The sequence below is a fragment of the Pipistrellus kuhlii genome, unplaced genomic scaffold (genome assembly GCF_014108245.1).
Source record: "Pipistrellus kuhlii isolate mPipKuh1 unplaced genomic scaffold, mPipKuh1.p scaffold_m20_p_4, whole genome shotgun sequence".
In the NCBI taxonomy this organism is placed as follows: domain Eukaryota; kingdom Metazoa; phylum Chordata; class Mammalia; order Chiroptera; family Vespertilionidae; genus Pipistrellus; species Pipistrellus kuhlii.
The window spans coordinates 72,206,197-72,232,585 of record NW_023425540.1 but is presented as its reverse complement, the minus strand read 5'-3'; the positions used below and the strand labels follow the sequence as shown (position 1 = coordinate 72,232,585).

General features: G+C 60.0%; 1 protein-coding gene across 4 annotated transcripts; it reads left to right on the top strand.

Annotated features, from left to right (window-relative positions):
- On the top strand, window positions 1-25,117 carry RASA4B (RAS p21 protein activator 4B). Of its 4 annotated transcripts, none has more exons than XM_036408968.2 (21): window positions 2-177; window positions 5,326-5,382; window positions 6,766-6,879; window positions 7,339-7,400; window positions 8,699-8,828; window positions 10,840-10,921; window positions 11,497-11,628; window positions 11,831-11,922; window positions 13,479-13,596; window positions 13,843-13,993; window positions 14,294-14,358; window positions 14,661-14,773; window positions 15,004-15,196; window positions 15,418-15,555; window positions 16,171-16,315; window positions 16,539-16,708; window positions 18,861-18,998; window positions 20,066-20,201; window positions 21,340-21,460; window positions 24,272-24,336; window positions 24,483-25,117. In XM_036408968.2, the coding sequence occupies exons 1-21, from the start codon at window positions 113-115 to the stop codon at window positions 24,602-24,604; spliced, it is 2,409 nt and encodes an 802-aa protein (XP_036264861.1). In that variant the 5' UTR covers window positions 2-112; the 3' UTR covers window positions 24,605-25,117. The 4 variants fall into 4 exon arrangements, with proteins under 4 accessions (XP_036264864.1, XP_045427115.1, XP_036264861.1 ...); XM_036408970.2 differs by having other exon boundaries at window positions 22-177; window positions 6,771-6,879; XM_036408971.2 differs by lacking the exon at window positions 18,861-18,998 and having other exon boundaries at window positions 1-177.
- Window positions 25,118-26,389: the final 1,272 nt, after the last annotated feature.

Genomic DNA, 26,389 nt, shown 5'->3' with positions numbered 1-26,389 from the left:
CCCGCCCCCTGGGCGCCCAGTCCTGCTCCTGCCGCCCGCCCGCCGGCTGCGCGCTGCACCGGACCCTGGCGTCTCGCTCCCCACGGCCGGGACCCCGAGTCGCGGACCCGCGATGGCCAAGCGCAGCTCGCTGTCCATCCGCATCGTGGAAGGGAAGAACCTGCCCGCCAAGGACATGTGAGCGCGGAACCCCAACTTTCCGGGGAGGGGCGTTGCCCCTGGATGCCTGACCTTTCCGGGGTCTGCACGGCCCGCCCACCAGTAGAGCAGAGGAGAGGGTGTGGCGGCGGGAGGCTGGCGGGGAAATGGGGACAGTGAGGTTTGCTGCGAGCAGTCTTCGGGGTGGCAAGGGAGGGCCGTGGGTTGGGGAGGGGGCGGGGTCCGTCAGGGATCTCCGTGAACCCGGGGCGAACGGCGGCTATAGAGGGGAAGAGGCTTTGACAGGACAGGCGCTGGGCGTGGGGCGATATCCCAGGGGAGACATTTCCGTGGGCTGACAAGGTCTCGGTCAACGGACAGGGGTGTGGCCGGAGGGGATGAAAGTGCCCCCCTTAGAAAAGAGTTTTCCTTGGTAGTTCCTGAACACTGAGTACCTGGGAGTGTGCATCCGAAACACGGCTGGGGCCCAGGGGCTGTCCTGGGGCTCCCCGCTGTGCGCTTGGGCTTGAAGGAGGCCAGAACCCTTGGAAGATGGAGTGGCTGCGAAGTAGCTGTTGCTTGTGCCCTATGCTTTCCGTGAGCCATCACTCCTAATCCCCACAAGCACCGCAAGGCAGTTCTCATCATAATATTTACAGACGAGGAAAGGAGGCTCAGAGGCAGGAACCGCTGCCTCCAAGTGCAGAGCGAGGTCTTGGGTCTCGGGCCCCTAACAGGCGCGGACACCTAGGGCTTTCCCCGGTCCCTGGCCGGATCTGAGGAGATTCCAGGAGCCCCTTGTCCTATCTTTCTCTGCAGGTTCCAGAGTTGAGCTGCCCCATTTGATCCCTGGCTCCTTTGTATGCAGCCTTGGGCTGCTTTCTGTCCCCAAGCCTCAGAGACAGGAGCTGTGGAAAGCACAAAGAAATCTCTCAGCTAGGAGCTGAGGGAAGCACAAAGCTCCGGGGGCCCCGGAGGAGGGGGCAGAGGAAAGGGAGCCCCGCCAGACGGACGCAGCATAGGGTCCAAAGTCTGCTGGGCTGGAGCCGCCCACACCAGGCTCTTCGCCTGGCTCCTGGATGCAGCCAGGTGGCTAGATGGGGAGGGGCAGGAGGGCAGTACAGGGGGAAGGGGCCGGCATCTCTCTTACAGGGACAGTGGCCCATCAGAGTTTCCCAGGACACTCAGCACCAGGAGCAGTTCCAGTTCAAGGCCTCTTGGGCCTGATGAGGCCCCAGGCTCAGCAGTTGCCATGGCAATGGCTGAGGGAGGGTAGTGGGGGACCATCTCAAAGTGGGTTTCTGTTTGCGGGGGGAGCTGGGATTGTGGTTTCTGGGGTGAGAAGGCAGATGATCTCTGAGAAGGGTCTCCGCCTCCAGACCCAGCCACTGAGCACCCCCCACACACACACACACTGGCACCAGTAACTAGGTCAGCTTGGCCTCCTCTGGCTGGTGGCAGCTGGGAGGAGCAGCTGGGAGGAGCGGCCCCTCTGTCTGTTGCCTCCCTCCCTATCCCCGAAGCGCCTGCCTTGTGCCTGGCTCCAGGCTCTCACCAGCGCGGGGAGCCACGGTGCCGGTTTCCTGCCCGGCCCTGCCTCTGCCCAGCTGAGGGACTCCGGGCAAGGTGCCTTCATTCCCAGGGGTGGGGCCACCAAACCCTGTCGGTTCTGCCTTTGAAATCCTTTTTCCTTGCCTTCCCCTCCATCCTGCCCGACTCACCTCCTTCCCTCAGCCTTTCCTAGAGTGGCTGGTGGACCCAATTGCAACCTGTCAACTCTCCTTTAAATCCAGCTGCGACCCCTCCCCCAGCCACTCCCCTTTGGGCTACTGCCCTTCACGCCCTGCTTCTGCAGGTATTGGGGGCCTTCTGCTTTCAAGCACTCCCCTTCAGAGTCCTCCGGAAGACTCCTGTTCATCCTGCAGGACACCGCCCAGCTCTCTCGCCAGGCTTTTCCTGGTGCCCCTGTGCAGGCTTCCTGGTCCCTGTTCCGCACCCTTTGGGACTTGGTGTCATCTGGAGTTAAGGCAGAGCCCTTGCTAGCAATTGCTCTTTCCTGGGCCGCATGTCACGTGACTGTGAGGCGAGGGACCATGACTCATTTGACCTGACATTCTGGGTGGCCTGAGGGACACCTGGTCCACCGTGGAGGGCAATAAGAGGTGTCGAGGACCTTCTCATTAACCCTATAATATGCTGAGTTTGAAGACAGGGAAACTGAGGCTCAGAATGTGGAAGTCATTTGCCAATTCCACATCGGTAGGTAGAGAAGCCAAGATTCAAGCCCACTCGGCTGCTGACAAGCTGAGTCCACTCTGCTGCTGACAGGCTGAGTCCTAGCAGGACGAATGCTGTAAGCTTGCTGTGGGGCGCAGTGGGGAGAGCCCCCCCGCCAAATGCCATGCTCCAGGGTGGCAGGAGATTGGCAATCACAGGAAGCCCTCCCTGAATGCTGGAGGCAGGTGTGGTGGCGAGCCCACCTCACTGTGCCTCACCCGCCTCCAGCCTGTCTCCTGAGCAGCATCCCTCCCAGCCAGGACTGACACCTTCAGACAGAGCTGCTACCTGCCTCCCTGCCACTTCACGCATGGGTTTTTTGTTCTCGTAAGGTTCCTCTCAGAGCCTGCCTGTTTCTGCCATGTCCCCTCCCGCCGTCTCCCATCCTTGGGTGCCCGGGTCAGACAGACAGGAGCTGAGTCTCCTGGTGACCGGTGACCCACTGGCTCCCACGCCCAGTGACCCTGGGGACAGGCCTGGGGCTATTTCAGGGTTTGCCCTGATCCTTCCTCTTCCACCGCCTGGAAACTGCCAAGGCCCTAAATATAGAGGCCCTGCAAGTAGCCAGGCTGGGCCAGAGCCGGCAAGTGGCTTGAGGAAGGAGAAGTAGAGGAGGGGATCACCCAGGGGCCTCACGGGCAGCGGCCGCAGGGCAGGGCACAGGTCCCTACAACTGGCCAGGAACCACGATTCCGTCCAGGTCCTTTCGTCTGGCCTCAGACCCTTTGACCCAGGCACCTAGAGCATCGCTGTCCCTGCACACGGGGTCTGTTCCTGCCTCTGGGTCTCTCTGCCCACCTCCATGGCCCTGACTATGTAACATGAGCCCCAGACCTCACTGTGTGCTCACAGTTCATCCATTGAGCGAGAGCTGAGCAGAGGGTAGTAGTGCTGGGCTCACAGGGGGGGTACACAACAGGTTCCCCATCCCCAGAACCCCCAGGGCAGGAGGCAGAAGCAGGGAGAGAGGGACCTTATGTAAGGCCTGGGGTCCCCTTGTCTTGATGTGGGTGGATGCAACCTGGGTGTTCCTAAGGGGCTGGAGGAGTGGGCTCTTAAATGATAGAGGTTTTGGGTAGAGGAGCAAGGAGTTGAGGGCGGGGCTAACTTTGACTCAACACCTCCCATGGCCATGCCTTTACCTGTGTCGGGGACCGGGGCAACTCCCAGGGAGCTGGGGGGAAGCTGAGTCTTGGCAGACATTTTCTGTTGGCGTCTGAGAGCTTTTGGATATGTTTGTGCCGAGTGGTGTCCTCAAAAGAAGAACCTCTTTGGAGAAGGAAAGCAGGACTTGGAATTCCCCAACCTCCAAGTGGAAAATACACTTCCTTCCTTTTTAAAAAAAATATATATATTTTATTGATTTTTTACAGAGTGGAAGGGAAAGAGGAGAGAGATAGGAACATCGATCAGCCGCCTCCTGCACACCCCCTTTTGGGGATGTGCCCACAACCAAGGTACATGCCCTTGATCGGAATCGAACCTGGGACCCTTCAGTCCGCAGGCTGACGCTCTATGCGCTGAGCCAAACCAGTTTCGAGTTTCTTTTCCTCTTTTCCTTTTTAAAAAATTATTATTATTTTTTTTAATCCTCACCTGAGGGTTTGTTTTTATTGACTTCAGAGAGAGAGGAAGGGAGAGGGGGAGAGAAGAAACATCGATGTGAGAGAGAAGTATCGATCAGCTGCCTCACATACTGACCAGGGATCTAACCCCCAGCCTGGGTTACGTGCTCTGGCTGGGACCTGAGCCAATGACCCTTCTGTGCACAGGACGACCCTCCAGCCAACTGAGTCACACCAGCCAGGGCTGCATTTCGTTTTATGGATGCCAGGCCTGAAGGGCATTTCTGGAGACATCTTCACCCCCTTCTCACCCAGTACCAGCCCACCCCATGAGTCCCCCACCAATGAGTCAGGTGGGACTGGGTAGGCCCATGTTTGCCTTCCTGGCCCTTTGTTCCCAGATGGCTGGGAGCTTAAGGACAGATGGTTCTTTTTTTTTTTTTTTTTTAATATATTTTATTGATTTTGTACAGAGAGGAAGGGAGAGAGACAGAGAGTTAGAAATATCGATGAGAGAGAGTCATCGATCAGCTGCCTCCTGCACACCCCCTACTGGGGATATGCCCGCAACCAAGGTACATGTCCTTGACCGGAATCGAACCCGGGGCCCTTCAGTCCCCAAGCCAACGCTCTATCCATTGAGCCAAACCGGTCTCGGCAAGGACAGATGGTTCTATTTGTTCGTTCATTCCGCAAACACTCACAGCTCTGTCTATGGCAAGCCTTCTCCTGGGCTCTGGGGACACAGAATGGTCCCTGATCTCAGGCCACTCAGTCAGGCGGGGGAAGCAACTGCTGGGACATCACTAGCTTCCTGGGATGGCGGGAAACCTACTGAGGAGGGGCGGGCAGTGGGGTCACAGGGGAGACCTCACTCCCTGCCCCTGGGACGGAGAGGGCTCTTAGAGGAGGGGCTGAGGCTGGGAGGATGGGAGGGCAGGCAGGCAGGAGAGACAGACGACAGGGCTGCCTGTGGTGTTGAGGGGAGGGGTGTCAGGGAGCTGCCTGGGGCTGTTGTGACTTGTGACTGTGGAACCAATAACCCTTACCCTTCAGTGCACAGGACGGCACTGGCCTGGTGCTTCTGTCTTCCCTGAGGTGGCGCAGGGTGGGGCCGGGAGCCCTGGTGCAGATTCCTGCCTTCCCCAACCAGCCCCGTCCCAGACTGAGGCTGAGGACACAGGTTTTGGCCCCAGCCCAGCACCCAGGGCCTCAGCCTTGACTGTCTTTTTCGGGGTCACTGAGGGCCCCTGGCAGAGGTATGGGAGCTGCCTGAGAGGCCCTGTCCTTGACGCCACCTGCAGCATCACCTGCCAGCCCCTCCACTCGCCTGTTTGTCTTGCAGCAACGGCAGCAGTGACCCCTATTGCATCGTGAAGGTGGACAATGAGCCCATCATCAGGTACCGCCCCCAGCCCCAGCCCATTTCAGCACACGTACCTCCGAATGGTGTGGACTTGTGTGGAGGTGGGTCCCACCACACCCTGACACACCTACTAGGAGGTGGGAAAGATCCTCTCCTCTTGCTAATTACACCTTAACACCAGCATCTGCCAGAGACCCCCTCTCAGGGATGGTTCTGTAGCCTTTACAGCTCCCAGGAGTGACATGAAGATGATCTGTAACAACATTGTCACTTATGGGAGTGCTGTCTCGGCCATACTAACCGAGTTTAGCCCATTTAATACTTACGATGAGCGACATATGATATCATTAGACCCCATTTATGGATTAAAAAACTGAGGCTCTGAGAGACTAAGTGACTTGCCTAAAATTTCATACTTAGTGATAAAGCCAGACTGGAACCCAAGTCTGGCTCGCCCCAAAGCCTGAGCTCCTTGTCCCCTCCCTGGCCCTTGCTCTGACTTGGGGACCCCTCTCCCCTGGAGAGCCCCACAGTGGTTATGCCTCTCCAGGCTGAGGGTCCCCAGTCTGCACCCAAAAGGCCCAGTCCTCCTGGACCTCCCTTTCCCCAGGGGCTTCACGATTCGGGGCAGGGCCTTGGCTGTCCAGTCCCCTCCCTCCCCCCAGCCTCTGCCTCCAGCCTCATGGCCAGAGCTGCTCCGCGGTTCTGCCCGGCTGAGTGCCCGTGGCTGATGGCTGGCCAAGGTGCCTGACTTGTGAGTCTGGGTTCATCGCCCAGCGAGCAGGGATCCTCTTTTCTCCAGACTCTCTCCCAACCGCAGACAGCAAGTGGAGAGAGGGCCTGATGGCTCTGATGGTCTCAGTGACAGACAGGGGCGAGGTCCCCGAGTCAGGACCCTCTCTGAGAAGTGGTTGGGTGAAGGTGGTCTCCTGAGCCTCAATCTGGGTCCTTGTGGCTTCGGCTTCCCCCATGCAATCCCTGCCGAGTCCCACGGGTTGAAGGCTTTGATGGGGAGGTGGGGGGTGGCCAGAGCTGGGTGAGGCCCTGGGACCTTGGCTCCCAGGCCCCCCAGGAGGACGGTCTGGCTCCAGAGCCAGCTTGGCCATCACCCTGCCTCCAGCCAGCAAGTCCGCTCAGCATCAGGAGCCAGGGCGTCCTGCTGTGTGACCTGTGTTCTCGGTTTCCCCAAGTGTCACGTGGCCTGGCAGCGGCAGCCCTGTGCCCACCCAGGCAGAGAGGGAGACCCGGAGGGAGGGGCTGATGGTGGGCAGGGGGTCTGGGATGCCATCACACAGCAGGGCAGTGGTTTGGGGGAGCGGAAGGGGCTGTGGGGAGAGGTAGGCTCCAGTCACACACCCCACCTTGCGTCATCCGGGGGCCCGCAGGTGGCAGGGCAGGTCTGAGGGCCCTCTCCTTCAGGACAGCCACCGTGTGGAAAACCCTGTGCCCCTTCTGGGGCGAGGAGTATCAGGTGCACCTGCCGCCCACCTTCCATGCGGTGGCCTTCTATGTCATGGACGAGGATGCCCTCAGGTAAGGTGGGCCTCGCTCTTCAGTGGGGCCTGGACCCCACCCCCGGCCCCTCCCTGGCCCGTCTCACTGCAGGGACTGCTGGTCACTCTGCATCCTCTTCATAGCCTGGAGGGCGGGGGAGCCCAGAGGAGCTGGAAGGGTGTGAGGTGTGTGCTGCATGGATTCACCGTGCTTGCACCATGTCATACATGTGCACGTGTGGGAACACAGGCACAGGTGCGCTGGGTGAGTGAGGGTCGGGATGTGAGGTAGGAAATGGCACCCAGGGAGCATCTTGGCATGTATGTGGGCACAAGGGTTGGTCCATGTGCAGAAAGGTCATGGGTCCCACTCAGAGAGGCCCCTGAAGTGACCGGTGTCAACCTCCCTGCTCCTCACAGGGGCCCTAAGCTGGGTAGGAGGGCGGTCCTGGGCTCTCCGCAGAGCACTGCCCAGCTCTGCTCCCTCTCCCTCCTCCAGTCGGGATGACGTTATCGGGAAGGTCTGCCTCACCAAGGACGCCCTGGCTGCCCACCCGAAAGGTAAGATCCCCAGGAGGGAGCCCCCTCCGGCTCCCCTCCTCTGGCCTTCCTCCTCTCTCCTCACTGGTCTCCCCAGTCCCAGCCTTCCCCCTGCTCAGAGACCCTCCTTGCTCTAGGCTCCCTCAGGCCCGAGCTCAGGGAAAGCCACTTGTACCCTCCCCAGAAGGGCCGTACACCCACCTCTGTGCCCTGGGCCCCGTGCTGCCTTCAGGTGGGACCGCACCCCCCAGAGCAAAAGGGGACCTGAGACCTCTGCCCCCAGTGCAAGGGGCCTCCTTAAGCTCCACTGCTGAGCTGCAGGGGCCCACCCAGCGCAGCTGGCTCCTCTGCACCCGCCGAGGTCCTCTCAGCCCGCCCGGGGCCTCTGCCTAAGTCTGAGCCGTTGGCCTCGGGCTGGGCTGGAGACCCCTGGATGGTTCCTAGGATGCAGACACTGCTTTGGGGGCCAGCCCTGCCGCAGCCTCGCTGTTTGCCCTGCAGCAGGTGTTGCTTCTCTGAGCTGAGCCCCCATCTGCCCTCGAGGGTTCAGACCGGAAGCTCTTAGGTGCTCCTGCTCCGCCAGCCTGAGCCCCCACAACGAACTCTCAGGGGCCTCCCCGGCTCACACCTGCTCCTGTCTGTGTGGCCGGGGCCGGCATGGGGAGGTGGGGGGGACCTGCTGACTCATGGAGCCTCTCGGCCCCTGCCAGGCCAGAGGCCTCTCCTGCCGGAGGCCCCAGCCAGCCCTTCCGAGCTCAGAGGCCCCAATGATGTGATTCTCTTGTCGATTCCCCTTCTGGGCCCTCCTGCCAGCATCCGTAGGCCAGAGCCATTCTCCCCTGTTTTAAGATGGGGAAACTGCCGGCACTGGTTTTGCTCAGTGAATAGAGCGTTGGTCTGGGTCCCAGGTTTGATTCCGGTCAAGGGCATGTGCATTGGTTGTGGGCACATCCCCAGTAAGGGGTGTGCAGGAAGCTGCTGATCAATGTTTCTAGCTCTCTATACCTCTCCCTTCCTCTCTATAAAAAAAATCAATAAGATATATTAAAAAAAAAAAAAAAAGATGGGGAAACTGAGGTCAGAGGGCAGTGCCATGAAGACTTTGGGCCAGGGCCACCCTAACACAATAGTGAGGATACAGGGGTCAGAAGCCTGAGCCTCAGTTTCCCCATCTATCACTGGGGACACCAGCGCCTGCCTCACGGGAGCTGGAGAAGATTCTGAGAGGATTGAGGAGGGGCCAGGCAGTGCCTGGCGGGGGAAGGGCGGGGGGGGGGGGGGGGGGAGAGCCAGGCCCCGGCTCACCTGTGGCCTCACAGGTTTCAGTGGATGGGCCCACCTGACGGAGGTCGACCCTGACGAGGAGGTGCAGGGCGAGATCCACCTGCGGCTGGAGCTGGTGCCGGGGGCCCGCGCCGGCCGGCTGCGCTGCTCCGTGCTGGAGGCCAGGTGAGAGGTGGCGGGTGGGGAGCAGGGCGTGGGCCCCAAGAAACTAGAGAAACGCACTGTGGGTGCTGGGCCTCCGCTCCCCCATCCGCCTCCCGCCCCGGGCCCCCTCCCGTCAAAGCCTGCCCTCAGGCTGGCGGGAGAGGTTCCGGGATGACACACTCAGGAGGGTATGACTCTCAGGGGAAGAGGTGATGTTCTAATGGTGGGACTTCAGGCATCATAGACCATCTGGGGGGGAGGGGGTACCCTGAACCATGATCATACAGCCCCAGTGCCAAGACCGGCCTTGCCCTGGATTTAACACTGATATGCACTTAACCTGCTATGTGGTGATGGGAGGGTGCTAGGTGTGGTGGGTAGCGTGTGTGTGTGTGTGTGTGTGTGTGTGTGTGTGTGTGTGAGGGGGGGGGGAGGGTTTGCTGAAAATCTCCAGGGGAAGCGGGGGATTGTCCTCGGAGGGACCGTGCCTGGGGGGAGGTGGGCCTGAGTCACCTGTGACAGGGAACCCCCACCCTGCGTATTTTTAGCTGCAGCCTGAGTGTGAGTCACACTCCGTGGGAATCGCCTTCCTTTCTGGCTCCAGCCCACCTCCACCGGGTCCCTGCCTGCCTCTGGGCGGGAGGGCAGCGCACACACACACAGACACAGACACACACACACACACACACACACACAGACACACACAAAGACACACACACACAGACACACACACACAGACACACACACACACAGATACACACACAGATACACACACAGACACACACACAGACACACACACAGACACACACACAGACACACACAGAGACAGACACAGACACACACACACACAGACACAGACACACACACACACACACACAGACACACTCTGCGGAGCGGTGGCCTCTCTGGGAGAAGGTCTCTCTCCTGAGAATGAGAGCTGTGGCTTCTTCCCTGGCTTTATTTTCTGGGCTGGAATGTGGAAGAGGCTCAGCCAGACGGAAAGTGATGGTGATGGACAGGCACAGTCCCGCCCCTCATGCTCAGTCATTCTCTCACAAGACACCCACTTCCTTCTTCCTCAGCCTCACGGGCACCAGGCTCTCTGTGGCACAAGTGTGCGTACACACACACACACACACACACTCGGGCGCTGCCTCGACGGCTGGGGACACGGTGGCTGGGCCAGCCTGGCTCCTCTTAGCAAGTCCCCCTGTGGGGGAGCGGTCTGTCGGGTCTCTCCTTGGAGTGTGGGGACTGGTCCCCCTTGTCCTCGGCTCAGGCCCTGCTGGCGTTTGGAGACAGCACCAGCAGCTGCCTTTGCTGGAGAGGCAGAAAGATCATTTTCCCCTCCTCTTTCTGGGAAGATTCTCAAGACCAACCTCTGGAATGCCAGTAGGTGATTCTGATGTAGAAAGAAAAGCAGGCATGAGAGGCCTCAAACTCCAACTCTGGGAAGAGCAGGAAATAGTATTTCAGCAAAAGGAAGGGGGTGGGCTCTGTTCTCCCACAAGTCGCCATGCGGGGTGCCGGGCCGGATTTGGGCTTTGGAAGGGGCCATCTGTGGAGAGAGGACAGTCGGTTGAGCTGCTTACCAAGACCCCCTCACGTGGGGGGTGTCAGGACAAGCCTTCTGAAAGCTCAGTTCCTCAGCCACGGGGTTTGTCCTCGTCTTTTTACTGATGAGGAATCGGCAGCTCGGTAGCTCGGAGAGGCAGAGCCTGCTCAGGGCTGCCCGGGGAACACAGGCGCAGGGACCACGGCCCGGCTGCCTCACTGCACCCCCTCCTCCTCCGCCCCAGGAGGTGCAGCTGCCTGTTCAGGAGCTGTGGCTCCAGCTTGGGGCGTCCTGTGCCTGGTGTGGGGGCCCCTGTGATGGTCGCTGTGAGAATTAGGGTCCAGAAAAGGGAGGGATGCTGCTCACAGTCACCCAGTGGCCAGGGGCGGGGTGAGCTCAGGCCTCCCCAGCCTAGGGCGGTTACCCCTGAGCGGGGGCAGCTGAGTGACCGGGGACGCTTCACTCCCCCTTCCCCAGGGACCTGGCCCCCAAGGACCGGAATGGCGCGTCTGACCCCTTTGTCCGTGTGCGCTACAATGGCCGGACACAGGAGACCTCGGTGAGGGGGGTGGGGGGGCCTGGGGCTGGGGAGGGGGCAGGGAGGCTGAGGGCCCCACCCATGCCCCTCACGGCCTCACCACCTCCTCGCCCTCACCTGGGCGCTGAGGCTGGGCTGCCCTCTTTCAGAGGAGGTTCGGAAAAGCAGGGTGACCTCTGCGGACACAGAGCAGGCCCGGCCCTTCTGGCACCAACCCCTGTGGCCTTTGCCGCGTCTCACTCCTGGCCGGGCCGGACCCAGAGAAGCGGCAAAGCCAACAGCTGCCCCCAGTGCCCTCCTCACCTCCGGGACTGCCAGGGGGTGGGCTCAGTCCTGGGGGAAGGGCGTGACGACCTGGCTCTTCCCGCAGTCTGGTGCTTCTTAGTTGAGTGGCCTTGGGCAAGTGCCTGATTCCGGGCCTCCGAACGAACGGGTGGGGACTTGGGCAGGAAGTGTTTACGTCCGCTATGGCAGGGCCTCCGCCGGCCCCTGCTGGGAAGGGGTCCCTGCAGGGAACCCAAGGAGGCTGTTGGGGTGGGTCTGCCCTGGGCTGGGTGTGGGAAGCCCACGGAGCCAGCCCCCTGCTTTCCGGGCAGGTTGTGAAGAAATCGTGCTACCCACGCTGGAACGAGACATTCGAGTTCGAGCTGGAGGAGGGGGCGCCAGAGGCACTGTGCGTGGAGGCCTGGGACTGGGACCTGGTCAGCCGCAATGACTTCCTGGGCAAGGTGAGCGCCCGCCCCTCCGGGCTGCACCCGCCCCTCCAGGCTGCACCTGCCACCCATCCCTCAGCCTCCCCACAGAGGGCACTCAGGAGACCCCGGGCTCCCCAGAACCAGCAACTACCTGTCCCCAACTATCCCCGGTGCTCAGGGACCCTCTGAAAGTATGGTATAGTGTGGCCCCGCCCTGTCTCTGCCCCGCCCCCAGGTGGTGGTCAACGTCCAGAGCCTGCGGGCGGCCCAGCAGGAGGAGGGCTGGTTCCAGCTGCAGCCCGACCTGTCCAAGAGGCAGAGGGAAGCGTGAGTTTCTGGAACTTGGTGGCTGGGGTGGTGGGCTCCGGGCCTGGGGGAGGCTGAGCGTGGGCTCTGGCAGGCAGGCGGGCAGGCGGGCAGGCAGGCGGGCAGGCGGGCAGGCAGGCAGGCAGGCGGGCAGGCGGGCGGGCGGGCAGGCGGGCGGGCAGGCGGGCAGGCGGGCGGGCGGGCGGGCAGGCGGGCAGGCGGGCGGGCAGGCGGGCGGGCAGGCGGGCAGGCGGGCAGGCGGGCAGGCGGGCGGGCGGGCGGGCAGGCGGACTGGCGGGCAGGCGGGCGGGCAGGCGGGCGGGCGGGCGGGCAGGCGGGCAGGCGGGCAGGCGGGCAGGCAGGCAGGCGGGCAGGCGGGCAGGCAGGCGGGCAGGCAGGCGGGCAGGCGGGCAGGCAGGCAGGCGGGCAGGCGGGCGGGCAGGCGGGCAGGCGGGCAGGAGGGCGGCGGGCGGGCAGGAGGGCGGGCGGGCGGGCAGGCGGGCGGGCGGGCCGGGCAGGGGTGGGTGATGCAGCCCCAGGCTTCTTCCAGCTCCTGCCCACCCAACCCCTCCCTCAGTCCTGCACTCCGCTCAGTCCTCTGAGCTCCGAGGCAGCACAGGCCTCCTGCCATCCGAAAGTTTTAGGAACAAGCCTTCAGACCCTTTCCCTTTGAGAGTTTCTCTGCAGACCTCAGACTAGAGTTCAAGTCCTCAGAACCAGAGCTCTGACTTGCCCCCAGATTCTCTGGCCATAAGGCTGCCAGATAAAATACAAGATGTCCAGTTAGAACCAAACTTCAGATAAGCGGTGAATAATTTCTTAGGTTAGGTATGGCCATGAAAGATTTAACTGAGTGCCTTGTACTTTTATTTTGCTAAATCTGGCAGCCCTGCCCACCCCTCAGCCCAGAAACGGGAGCTCAGCAGTGCCCCCACCTTGGATGGTTCAGCCTTGTCTCTCTGTTGAAGGCCCCGGACCCCCATTCTTACCCTCAGCAGGGCGGCCGACCCCAGCGCCCAGGCACCTTTGTCTCCCGGCGCCTGCGGCAGGCGAGGCCACACGGGCAGCATCACTGCGGACCGAGCTGTGCTGCGCGCAGTGGGGCCTCAGAGACTTAAGCTCTGCTTGTGCCCCCAGGGGGAGAGGAGCTTGGGACCTGGATCTCATGGGGCAGGTTGCTGGCCAGCTGGAGCCGCAGGGCCCTTGGCAGGCTGTGATGCAGGTTGGGGACTTGCTTCCGGTGTAAAGTGTATACACGAAGCAACTGTTCCCCAGGAGTTTACAACAGGGAGCCCAACAAGTCCTGAGGGTCAAGCCAGAGTCCACAGGAGTCTAGAGGGGCCAGGAAGCCAGGCCTTGAGGACAGATGGAGTTCCCATGAGTATAGAGGCAGGAAGGGCTTTCCAAACGGAGCAAACCACTTCGGCAAAGAGTGGGAGGTGGGGCAGGGCAAGGAACAAAGGTGGAGGGGTCCGTGGGGAGACTGGAGGCTGGCCCCAAGCAGGGGGGATGGAGGCATTGGGGAGGGGGCACGGCTCAGGGTCCCTGGTGGAGAGGTCACACGCTGCCCATTCCAGGGCCAACCTGGGCTCCTTACAGCTGGAGGTGCGGCTTCGAGACGAGACGGTGCTGCCCTCTAGCTGCTACCAGCCCCTGGTGCAGCTGCTGTGCCGAGAGGTGACGCTGGGCACCCAGGTGAGGGGGCCCCCAGGGAAGGAAGGAGGGTCCAGGGATGGTAGGCCTGGCCCTCCTGTCCATCTAACCCCCCTCTGAGGAGCCAGAACCAGTTCTCAGGATGGTAGGGAACTAGCTGGTGTCCAGGGGCCCTTGCCATCTCCTGAGAAAACTCCCTCGCCTCCCTGTGGCCCTGTGAGGGCCTCAGAGGAAGGGTTTGGGTTCCTGTGCACCTGCAGCCCCACCTCTCCTTGCTGCCTCCCGCAGGGCCCAGCACAGCTGATCCCGCTCATCGAGGAGATGACCAGCACCGAGTGCCGCCAGGAAGTAGCCACCAACCTGCTCAAGCTCTTCCTGGGGCAGGGCCTCGCCAAAGGCTTTCTGGACCTGCTCTTCCAGCTGGAGCTGAGCCGCACCAGTGAGGCCCGGGAGGGAGCGGCCTGTCTGAGGCTGTGGGGGAGGGTGGAGCCAAGGACTCTGGAGATGCTGGGATGGGAGAAATCTAGGAGGTCCCCCTGTAGGAGGTAGATGGATTCCAGTAGGGGGAAAGGGTCAGGTTCGGAAGCAAGGGGAAAAGCAGAAGGCAGAGGTGAGGCGATGGGTTGAGACACAGGCAAGGAGGCTCTTTCCTGAAGGGCCCTCTTAGAACACCCAGGGCCCTCTTCCCCAAAGCGTGTCCCTCTCCCAGCCCTCCGCCCACTGGAATTTCTCATTGTAGCTGAGGCCAACACCCTGTTCCGGAGCAACTCTCTGGCCACCAAGTCCATGGAGTCTTTTCTGAAGGTGAGGCTGCATGGTATCTTGCTTGGGAGTTTTGTAGACGAGGAGACGGAGGTTCAGAGAGGCCAAGAGACATAGCTTAAATTCAAGGCTTCTGTTAGTTGTTCCTTCATTGATTCATTCATTCATTGATTCACTCCATTCATTCATTCATTCATTCATGTAGCAACAGTTTGAGCTGCATTCCTTATGTGCCTGGCCAGTCCTGAGTGGAGACAGCAGGCAGATGGTGCACAGGGTGGCTGGGAGGCCAGAGGCGGGTGATAACCATGAGACAGACTAATGCTGCTCTTGGTGGCCCCCAGGTGGCTGGGATGCGGTATCTGCACAGCATCCTGGGCCCCATCATCGACAGGGTATTTGAGGAGAAGAAGTACGTGGAGCTGGACCCCAGTAAAGTGGAGGTCAAGGATGTAGGGTGAGATGGGGGGCGGGGAGGGGGGGCAAGGGGTTGGAGATGGGGGTCAGCTATGTCTGCAAGTATATGTTTATGACTCTTTTTGCCTGGATCTACCTTTTGTCTACCTGCTCACCCGTGTGTTGTCTCTGGGTCCCTAACTCAGTTGATGGCCTTTTTGCACCTGTATCTCTGGGAGTCCCTGCCTGTTATGTGTGCAGACGCTGACTGTCCGCATTGGGCCCACGCAGGTGCTCGGGGCTGCACCGCCCACAGACTGAGGCTGAGGTGCTACAGCAGAGCGCACAGACGCTGCGCGCCCACCTGGGGGCGCTGCTGAGCGCGCTCTGTCGCTCCGTCCAAGCCTGCCCCGCCGTGGTCCGTGCCACCTTCCGCCAGCTCTTCCTGCGTGTGCGGGAGCGATTCCCCGGCGCCCAGCACGAGGTGCGCCCCCTGCAGGCAGGGATGGGAGAGGGAAGAAAGCGGTAGGGACCCGGGAGCAGTGGGACCCCAAGGCCCAGCGGAAGCGGTGGTGGAGTTCGTAGCCAAGGGCAGGAAGAGGGGCAGGGTTCTGGGGAGAGACAGAGACAGCACGGAAGGGAAAGGGGCTATGAGGAGCTCAGGCTTGGGGGAGTCCAGCCCACGGCCCTTCCGCACCCCTCCAGAACGTGCCATTCATCGCTGTCACCAGCTTCCTGTGCCTGCGCTTCGTCTCTCCCGCCATCATGGCACCCAAGCTCTTCCACCTGCGGGAGCGGCACGCAGACGCCCGCACCAGCCGCACGCTGCTGCTGCTGGCCAAGGTGAGGCTGCAGAGGATGCCCAGCTGGTGCTGCACAGCGGTCCTCGCCTCCACTTGTTCCCACCTGGCTCCGGGGAGTCCTTGTGACCACGCTACTGAGATTCTCATGTGGCACTGCCCACCTTACAAAGCTTTTCCACTGTCACCCAATCTCACGGATAAGGAAACAGGCCTGTGAGGGACTTCTGTGTATCCACCTGTGGTGTGCCGCCCTCTACCACCTCCCTCCCACCTCCTCAAGGCCTGTTGGTGGTGAATCCTGGGCCTGTCAGCCCCATGTCTGCTTACTCCCAGGCTGTGTGTCCAGCACTGGGCGGGGGCTGGCATACCCCGTGGGGCAGAGTCTGATATAAGTAAGACATGCAAAGGAAGGGTAATAGGTTGGGGCCTAGGTAGCATTAACGATCAGGCCCTAAAAGTCTCAGACTTAGTGATCTGTTTACCCTTGGTCCCCGTGGGGTAGGAGTGGGCCTGTGAGCAGAGCCTATGCTGACTCTGCCTCGTTTCTATTGTGGGAGTATCTATTGTGGGAGTAGCACAGACTGGGGGGGAGGGGGGGGAGGGGAGGGTGTGTGTGTGTGTCGGTTTGGGCCCCTGAAGCTGCTGTCATCTCCAGGCCATCCAGAATGTGGGCAACATGGACACGCCGGCTTCCAGGGCCAAGGAGGCTTGGATGGAGCCGCTGCAGCCCACTGTGCGCCAGGGCGTGGCCCAGCTGAAGGACTTCATCACCAAGCTGGTGGACATCCAGGAGAAGGAAGGTGAGGCCCCACCCACAGGACCCTGTTTGCATTTGACCCGCCACCACTCCTGTGGCCCCGTCTACCTCTGGGCCTCTGGCTGCACCCACAGCTGCTAATCACGTTTGCTCTGCCCCTGTGGCTCTGCCCCTGCCTGTGCTTCTGGAAGCTCCACCCGCAGCCTGCTGTTGTTGCTAGGGGCCCCACTGAGCTCACTTTTTGCCCTACGTTCCCTGCCCGGCAGAACTGGACCTGCAGAGGGCGCTAAGTCTGCAGATGCCGCCAGTGAAGGAGGGGCCGCTCTTCATCCACAGGACCAAGGGCAAGGGCCCCCTCATGTCCTCCTCCTTCAAGAAGCTCCACTTCTCGCTCACCACGGAGGCCCTCAGCTTTGCCAAGACACCCGGCTCCAAGGTGGGTGAGGAGAGAGGCAGGCAGGTGGGGCTCTGAGAGGTATCACCCTGGAGGCACCTGCTCCTTCCTCAGAGCCTGTCCCAGGGTCCCCTAGGATCAGAGAAGAAAGCCAGGCAGGACTAGCCTTCTGATGGTAGGTGCAAAATCAGTTAAGACCTGTGAGAGCCTTGGCCGGTTTAGCTCAGTGGATAGAGTGTCGGCCTGCAGACGCAAGGGTCCCGGGTTCGATTCCAGACCGGGGCATGTACTTTGGTTACGGGCACATCCCCAGTTGGGAGTGTGCAGGAGGCAACTGACCAATGTTTCTCTCTCATCGATGTTTCTGGCTCTCTATTCCTCTTCTTTCCTTTCTGTAAAAAATCAATAAAACATATTTAAAAAAAAAAAAAAAAAAAAAAGGCCTGTGAGAAGAACCCAGCCGGTGTGGCATCATCCCATGAACCAAGAGGTTGCTGGTTTGATTCCCAGTCAGGGCACAGGCCCTGGTTGTGGGCTTGATCCCTAGCAGGGGGCGTGCAGGAGGCAGCTGATCAATGGCGAAGATGTTACTATCTCTCCTTCTCCCTTCCCCTCTCTCTAAAATCAATAAAAGCATATTTTGGGGGGTGGGGTGGAGAGACCCATGAGAAAGAAGCTCCTCAGTGAAGGGGGAAGGGGACGGTAGCTGATATGGTATCCAGTTCTGGCTTCTAGGTCAGGAGCATCCGTGGGGTAGGAGGCTGAGAGGAGCATCAGTGGGAGAGCAGGGAAGCAGAGGGGGGCTGGGGAGTCCTGGGTTTCAGCCCTGTGTACCTAGGGAAAGTGTCAGCCTCTCGGGGCCTTGGTGTCTTGGCTGTAATTGGAGATAGTGGTCCCTACTTAACAGGTGTTTAAGGATCAGCTGAAATAATCTTTGTCCAGATGCAGAGCCAGGATCTGGCTCAGAGCAGGACCTAGATCAGTGGAATTGCTAAGGGCACTGTGACCCTGGGCTGGCCTCCTTTGCACACTTTTCTCCCAAGAAGGGCTTGGTGTACACTTTCTGGGTGGCCCTGTTGACCGCTGCTGGGCCAACCTGACCCCTGTTCAGCCAGGCTCGGGATGGCCAGCCAGGGGTGCCTAACCCAGCCCTGAGAAGCCAGGGAATATTGAGCTCCCTGGGGTGGCCCCTCAGCTTGGGCCTCCCACTTTCCAGCTTTTTTTTTTTTTTTCTCTGGGCAACTGCCCAGCCCTGGCTCCCCTCAACATTTTCTGTAGCCTCAGCAAAGCCTGGCTCCCTGGCAGGGCCCTCCTCATCCTGCCCTGGGCCCCTTTCTGTTCCCTGGAGCTGCCTTTCTATGGCGAATCCTGTGTGTCCCCTGTGCCGTGCCGCCCTCCACCACCTCCCTCCCGCCGCCTCTGCAGCAGGCCTGGCACCACATCCTCTGGGCTGTCCCTTCTGTCCTTTCGGTGGCCCCAACCGGAGACGGCTCAGACATGTGTCCCCAGGGCTCCCCACCACGGCTTCCCACTCCTCCAAGGGATGGCACTGCCTCCCTCTGTTTGTCACCAAAGCCAGTGGGGTGGGGGTGGGGGGCTTAGACACCAGGATGGGAGTGTGGGCATTACCCCAAGGTAATGGGAACTGGTCATTTGGGTGGTGTGGGGCCTGGTGATTTCTGATGGGAGGGTGTCCAGAGGCAAGGAGAGCAGGGTCTGGGCCTAGTGGCAGAGACTCAGCTTGAGCAGACTGGAGCTGTCTCAGGGAGTGGACATTCTGCATCCAGAGCTTTTCTCTGTCACATTTGTGTCTGTGATGGCAGGAGGGGTGTTAGGAGGTGAAATGTGACTCTTAGAGCTTGGGAAACTAAAGGTAAGCTGGGAAATTAGTGACTGCAAAGGCACAGGGCCCGGTCCATGGCAGGCATTACCTTCCAGCCCCGGGGAATGCTGGGTGTCTAGAAACGTTTCCAAAATTCACACCTCCCGGGACGGCAGGGAGCCTCCGAGAGGCTGGGCACTTGGGCCCCATCTGTCTGCCTTCTGTCCTGGCCGAGGCCACTCACAGAGCAGGCTCCTGGAGAGATGGGCACTCTGATTCCCCACACTGCAGAAGGGGAAACTGAGGCCCCAGGATAGGAACTGGAATGGCCTCAACCAAGACCCTGAGCCCCCCTTCCTCTCCCCTTCCCAGAAAAGTGCCCTGATCAAGCTGGCCAACCTCCGGGCGGCAGAAAAGGTGGAGGAGAAGAGCTTTGGCAGCTCACACGTCATGCAGGTCATCTACACGGACGACACAGGCAGGCCTCAGACCGCCTACCTGCAATGCAAGGTGTGGCCCCGGGGTGGGGCGCCCTGGGGGAGGGGTGCTGTGGGTGGCCCTGGGTGGGCTGGAATGAATGAGTCTCCCAGCCACATCGGGCACAGCAAGGTATGTGAGAGGTGATGTGAGTGCCGTGTGTGCCTCTTTGTGGGCCTGCCTGGGCACCCCCCTGTAGGCCCGGCTGCACATGGCACACATCTGTGGGAAACTGTGCTTCCAAGTGTCTGAGTTGGTTGGTGCCTCTGTGTTTCTCTGTTTGTGCATATCAACACATAACCATCATGTTTATGCATGTGTGTGGCTCTGGGTGCATGCTCTCACATCTCCTTCTCTGTCCATGTGTTTTCTGTTCGTGGATTAACTCATTCATTCATTCATTCATTTTAAAAATACTTATTGAGTACCTGCTAGGTTCCAGGCACTGTTCCAGGTGGTGGGCACAGGGCAGCAGACAAAACAGGGCCCTTGCCCTAATGGACCTTATACTCCAGGGAAGAAGATGGGCTGATAAATCATAAACATTTACAATGGCAAACAGTGCCTTGAAGGGAACCAACGGAGACTAAGATAGGGAAGGATCAAGTGGGGTGCCGCAGAGAGGGGTGTAGTCAGGAGGGCCTCTGATTGGCATTGGGGAAGGGACGGGTGAAGGATGGAGTGTTAAGGGCAGAACACATGGAGGAAGAACACAGCAGGAAGCTGGAGGGGCCTGGCTTTCCCAGGGAGTGACAATCCTGCAGGTGTTAGGTGGTCATAGACCTGTCTCACAGGGCCCTGCCCTCTACGGGCTCCCCGGTGGGTCAGAGGCAGAGCCACAGGGAAAACGTGGTGACAACAGGGCCACCGCGCGTGGTTGGCAGGTTGTGGACTGACTACCCAAGTGCATGGCCATGGGGCAGTGGCAGCTGAAACCCAGCCCATGCTCGGGCGCGGCTGGGCCCACTTGGAGAGGGCAGTCTTTCCTCATGCACTCGAAGCTGCGGAGTGTGCTGGCGGGCACAGGAGCTGCAGCGCGGAGGGCTTCCTGGAGGGGGCAGCCTCTGATCAGCCCCATCCCCCCACCTCTGGTCCCGCAGTGTGTGAACGAGCTGAACCAGTGGCTGTCGGCCCTGCGGAAGGTGAGCATCAACAACACGGGCCTGCTGGGCTCCTATCACCCTGGCGTCTTCCGCGGGGACAAGTGGAGCTGCTGCCACCAGAAGGACAGGACAGGTGGGGTGAGGCCGGGCCCGCCGGCCGCGTCTGTCCACGGCGGGCGGCCTGGCCCTGGAGCTGGTGGAGGGACCCGGGGCCTTGGGCACCAGAAGGGGGCACGGAGGAGCTGCTACTAGAACAGTCTGTGATGACGGAAACGGTGTGTATCTGAGCCTCAAGCACAAGCGGCTGGTGAGCACTTGAACTGTGGTTAGTGAAGCCAACGAACTGAATTTTAAGTACTTTTAAATTTTATTTTATTTAAATTTTATTGATTATTTTATTGATTTTTCTACAGAGAGGAAGAGAGAGGGATAGAGAATTAGAAACACTGATGAGAGAGAGACATCAATCAGCTGCCTCTTGCACACACACCCCACTGGGGATGTGCCCGCAACCAACGTACATGCCCTTGACCGGAATCGAATCTGGGACCTTTCAGTCCGCAGGCCGACGCTCTATCCACTGAGTCAAACTGGTTCTGGCTATTTAATTTTAATTAAATTCAAACAGCCTTTACTTTAGTGTGGCTAGAGGCCATTGCAGCCTGACCCACCAGCCCTGGATCTGAGGTTGAACAGGAGGTGGAAACTGGCAGCTCTTTGCAAGGGTGTCCCTTGCTGGTTGGCCTTGCCTGCAGCCTCTGACTATACCCATCCCCGTGAGAACCCTGGTCGTTGGGAAGTGGGGCTCCCCAGGGCACTATGAGGCGGAGCCCGGAAGCCCCATTTAATTGAGGAGGAAACTAAGGTACAGTGAGGGCAGGTGCCTCTACCAAGGTCGGCAGCTCATTCCAAGGCACAAACCCCTGCTGGTTCCCTCACCATGACATTACCTCCAGATGCTCTCTGCCTGCTTCCAGGCAGGCGCTTCTGGAAAGTGGTCCAGCTCCCTGAGAGGTGTCCTGGGCCACTCCCGCGCTCTGCAGTCAGGCACCCCGTGGCTCAGGAGCAAACCCAAGAAAGAGCTACCACACTGGGAGTGTGGAGAGCCATGAGGAGGCCTGGGCCAGACTGTGCTCCCAGCCCGGCCTGCACGGGGCCCCCTGGGTCCATCCCCTTTTCTCCCAAGGCCTAGTTCTCCCTTCTGGACCCCCAGGAAGTTGGACAGGAGCACTCACAATGCCTGCCTGAAACTGCCTTCTCCCCGCCCCCAGGTCTGGGCTGTGATAAGACCCGGTCACGGGTGACCCTGCAGGAATGGAATGACCCTCTGGACCATGACCTGGAGGCCCAACTCATCTACCGGCACCTGCTGGGCATGGAGGCGGCACTGCGGTGAGGCAGCCTGTGCAGGGGCAGTGAGCCCCAAATGGGAGAGCTCGGGCCACCCCGAAACGTGCCAGAGAGGGGGCAGAGCTGGTCACCTCCCTTCTAATCATGCTAGCACCTTTTGGCTTTGGCAGCCACACCTGGGGAGGGGCCCCCACAACCTGAGGCCAGCTCACGTTAGGAGGAGGGCCCCCAGGGCAGGCTGACCAGACTCCTCCAGCCTTCTCGTGGCGCCCTCCGAGCACAGCATTGCCCTCCGCCAGCTCCCCACGTTCCATGGCCATCTCGGTTCATTCAGTGGTTCTCCACCCTGGCTTCGGTGTTGGAAAAACAGGATGCTGTTCAGAAACAACTTGAAAACAGGATGCCCTGACCCTGCCCGTGACGCAGACTCTCTGGGGGTCCAGCGTGGGGCCGTTTTAAAGGGGCGCAGTGCTTCCTGGTATCACTGCTTCCCCGGGCACCCCTACCCTGGGCCTGGAAGGGGTGGCTGTCCTTTCCTCATCTGCTCTTCCAGGATTTACCTCTTCAACATCCTTCAAAGCCCACGCTGCCAGACTAGACCCCCTCACCTCCCTGTGAGCTGCAGGTCACTCCTTTCTGGCCCGCTTTCTCTCCACCGTTCTGGCCCCCTTGCTTCCCAATTTCATCCTCCACCCAAGGACACAGCCACCACCTTCTCACTCTGATCCCAAGCTTCACACTCCAGAGACCTAACTCTTTCACCTGGACCCTCACTCCTGTGACTACCTCCTCCCGCCTCTCCTGCCTCCTCCTCCTCCTCCTTCGCATCACATCATCTTCATCTAGGCTCCACTTGGATTTCACTTTATGTCTAAACACATGCAATATTCACAACCACTGGACCAAGCAGGCACTCTTATTATTATGCCCATTTAAGCCAGGAAGCAGTGGAGCTAAGATTTGAACCCAAGACGGGCCTTGGGTTCAGGTGGGTCCCACCATAGGACCAGCACCCATAGTTCTAACCACCACCCTCTGCCTTAGGGGCCTCCCCACCTCCGGGACCACTCAGCCACCCCTCCCCTCATTCCAACTCACCTTCTCTGGTGTCCTTCCGCCCACCAGGACCTCCGACCCACCGACCCAACCGCCTGCCATATTAGTCTCCTGTGGCTGCTGTAACAAATTACCACACCTTTGGTGGCTTAAAATAACTCAGATTTAGTCTCTCACAGTTCTAGAGATCATAAGTCAGAACTCAGTCTCAATGGCTAACAGCCAAAGGGCCTCTGGCCCCTTCCTCCATCATCAAAGTGCATCCTTCCAGACTCTGCTTCCATCAACACATCGTCACCTCCCTCCTCTGACCTTCTTCCTCCCTCTGATTACAGTGGGCCCATTTTCCTCACTTTTCCCAGCCCCACACCCAGCCCTTCTGCCAACCCAGCCCCTTGTCTTTACTGTCAGAATAAGGCCTGACCGGCCCCTCCTTGCATCTATGCTGTGGCTCTCCCTGTCCGAGCTTCGCACATCTTCCATCCTAGGGAGGACATAGGAGCCTCCTACTTGGCCATTCTGCCTTTGCTCCTGCCTGGCTAGGATCTCTTCTCCACATGGCCCCCAGAGTGATCTTCTCAAACATAAAACAGGTCACACCACTCCCCCGCTTCACACCCCCACTGGCTTTCTACATCCTTACAATCCAGGGTTTGTCCTGGCTGCAGTGCCCAAGTGCCCTGGCTGATCTGCTTCTAAGCCTCATCCACCATCAGGCCCTCTGGGCTAAGCTTGCTGACGCTGTCCTTGCCATCTTGCTGGCTCTGGGCCTCTCCACCACAGGACCTTTGCACATGCTGTGTCTTTGCCTGAAGGCTCTTCCCCAGCTAATTCACATGGCTTATTCCCTCACCTGATTGGGGCCTCTGCTCAAATGCCACCTGTCAGAGATGCCTTCCCTGACCACCGTTATTCTACTAGAACATAATGGAACTCATCAGCACGTTCCTGTCCTGATGTTTACTCATGTCCTGCCCGTCGCAGTTACACTGAGCTTGTTGAGGGCAGCCTGTGGTATTCATCGCTCTAGTGCCAGTACTGAGAACAGAGCCTTTTGCGTTTCAGCCCCACCATACATGTGAATAAGAACACGAGGGGAGGAGCGAGGGAATGACGGCTGAGCTGGTCTGTGAGGCTTGGAGGGTCTCGTAGGGAGTGAAGCAGGGAAGGGCATTCTGGGCAGTGGGGGCAGCGTGGGCCAAGGCCAAGGCGATGCCCTGAGAGGAGCAGGAGAGCAGGTGCCTGAGGAGGAGGAAGCCTGTTAGAACTTGGCAGAGGGAAACATCTCTCCCAAAATAGACCGGGGAGCCGCCATGAGGGCCGGGCCAGAGAATTCCTAAGTAAGGAACTTCTAAGTATGGGGTCCATGCGGCCGCTCGCCCCCCCCCCCCCCCCTCCGCGTAGGCACACAGAGGAACACACTTGACGGGACTGGGGACAACCGGTTAGGACCGATGCTTACATGTCACGGTCTCCGTGTCAGTTAACTCGTTCCATGGCCAGTGAATACTGGAGGGATTTCAGGCGCCAACTGGCTCTTTTCCCACGGGCCCTCCCAATCAGGAGCGACGTGGTGGAACTAGGTTTCCAAAGTGCCTTCTGCGGAGGCGCAGGGGGGAGGGTGGGGACCAGAGGAGGAGGCTGGAAGAGGGGAGGCAGGAGGTGACCAGGGGCCAAGACCTGGGCCCAGGTTCCTTCCCTTAGATTGAAAGAGCCGGCCCCTATGGCTTAGGAGGCCCGCCCTGGGTCACCCAGCCTTCCCAGCGTGGCCAACAAGAGCCCCCTGTCCTCCCACAGGGAGAAGCACCGGGAGCTGCGTGCAGGCACAGGGGCAGGCTTCACGCTCACGGGCCCCGGTGAAGGTAGGTCCTTCCCATCGGGACTCCCTCGGTGGTGTGAGCCCCATGCGGGGATGCTGTAAGTGGGGCTCCTGAGGCCCATGTCCTTGAGACAAGCCCTGGGAAGCCAGGCTCCGCCTGCTCGGCCCTCAGACTGCGCCTGCCCTCAGCACCAGAGGACGCCCTGGCCCAGCTGCTGCAGGTGCTGCGGGACCTCCGGGAGGCACACCGCCACAGCCCCGCCAGCTCCCCGCCCTCGGAGCCCAGCTGCCTCCTGGAGCTGCAGACGTGAGGCCCGGCCTGCATTCCCTCACCGAGCCCGGCCGGTGCCGGACGCCCCTGGTGCACTCTCCTGGGGGGCAGGCCCTGGGTCTCTCCTGGGCTGGGTGAGCTTGGTAGCCAGGGACCAGGGGATCCAGAAGTCCGAAGCTGGCGGCGTTGGCCCATCACCACCCACAGGAAGTCTCTAGGGGGACCGGGGCCCCCGCTCCTCGGAGAGGCCTGGCTGCTTCCCGTGGTCCCTGCAGCTGTCGCCACCACTAGCCCCGACTCTCCGGGGGCCTCCACCCCTGCCCAGGGCAGACCCTGCCAGGAGCTACTCCGGAGATGGTCCACACCACGTGGACTGGCACTTCCTTACGCAGAGAGATGGGAGGGAACACAGAGTCCAGGAGGGCCGGCCTTGACCTCCGCACCCACTTGGCTCTGGGCCACCACTCCACCTGCTCTCCTCACAGCCGCCGGCCGCGCCCCTGGGAGAGCCGCGCAGAGCTCTGCCGCCAACAATAAACCTGCTGTAACTGTGGCTCTGGGGTCTCCTGTGGGGGCCAGAGGAAGGATGGGGCTTGGGGACCCAAACAGCTGATGGGGTGCTGGACGGGTGGGGGGAGGTGGCCAAGGACTGGAGCCCCAATGGCCTCTGCCGCCCCACCCCTTCTTTTTTGCTTCCCTCCCTCCCAGGGGGCTCCTTTGTTCTCCCGCTGCTGTCCTCACCAGCCCCTGGGTTCCACACCTCCATCCCCCACATGCCCGTAGCCTGCCCTGGCCGCCCGCTGTCCTCTCCCTGCGGCCCCAACCGGCTCCAAGGGCCCTGAAGACTCGTAATGCCAACACACATGGCCTGGCCCTGCCAGCGTTCCTTCAGCCAACGCTTTCTTCAAAGCAAGGCTCCCTCGGGCCGTCACCTCCCTGCCCTCGTCCCAACCCACCTCTAGGTAGTCAGTAACCTCCAACCTCATTAGCAAGATGGGGAAGGGGCAGGAGCTTCCAATACTTTCTCTCAAACTCTCATCCAACCAAGTTCGGAGCCTTGCCTGTGGAAAATCTGGGCAAATTCTCACCAACTTCCTTTTGGAAATCCCTGTCAAAGTATAGTTTTCAAGTATATTTTTAAAAAGTGACTCACACAAATACAGAACGAACATGTATCAAAGATTTATTACACGAGGAAATGAGTGTTCGGCAAAGATAGCTCATAGAGCAGTTTGAGAAGCTAGGTACGTATTAGTAAGCATTCTGAGAAAAGATGATGTTCTCTGTGGGTCAGAAACGTACAAGTTTATATATAACTTCAGTGTCTGGGTTCTAATAGAATGATACCAAAGTCAAACCCAAGTCCGTTCCCCAAGATTAGGGATTGGCCAACTTCCTGAGAAGACCCAGGCGTGCAAGTTTTGGTCACAATTATTCTCAGAGCACAAAAGTAGCCACAGACAATGAGTAAACAAAGGGGCTTAGCTTAGTCCAATTAAACTTGACTTATAAAAACAGGTGACAGGCCTGATCTGATCTGCAAGCCCTCATAGGCTCTGTGCCCTAGACATTAAATAACCCTTGGCCAGGCCTGTTCAATGATGCTGCAGTACGACATTGACCGAACACGCTCCCTTTGCCTATTTCTGAGGTTGGATAACGTTTCTTACACCCCTAGTCCCAGCAGCCTCTTTCAGAATTGTGCCGAGCAGGCCTGTCTTATCAGAAGATGGGGATGGTCGCTAGCCTCCTCTTGGGTCACACCAAAATTGAGTCTCAGCTTTTGGAGCCGGGGGTCTCGTGCTGATTTGGGAATCAAAGGGCA

What these genes read in the sequence shown, in the direction of transcription:
- RASA4B (XM_036408968.2), top strand. Translation starts at nt 113, where the DNA reads ATGGCCAAGCGCAGCTCGCTGTCCATCCGCATCGTGGAAGGGAAGAAC. An exon ending in ATGGACGAGGATGCCCTCAG is followed by an intron (nt 6,880 to 7,338) that starts GTAAGGTGGGCC and finishes TCCCTCCTCCAG; the next exon opens with TCGGGATGACGTTATCGGGA. An exon ending in GTGGAGGTCAAGGATGTAGG is followed by an intron (nt 14,774 to 15,003) that starts GTGAGATGGGGG and finishes GGGCCCACGCAG; the next exon opens with GTGCTCGGGGCTGCACCGCC.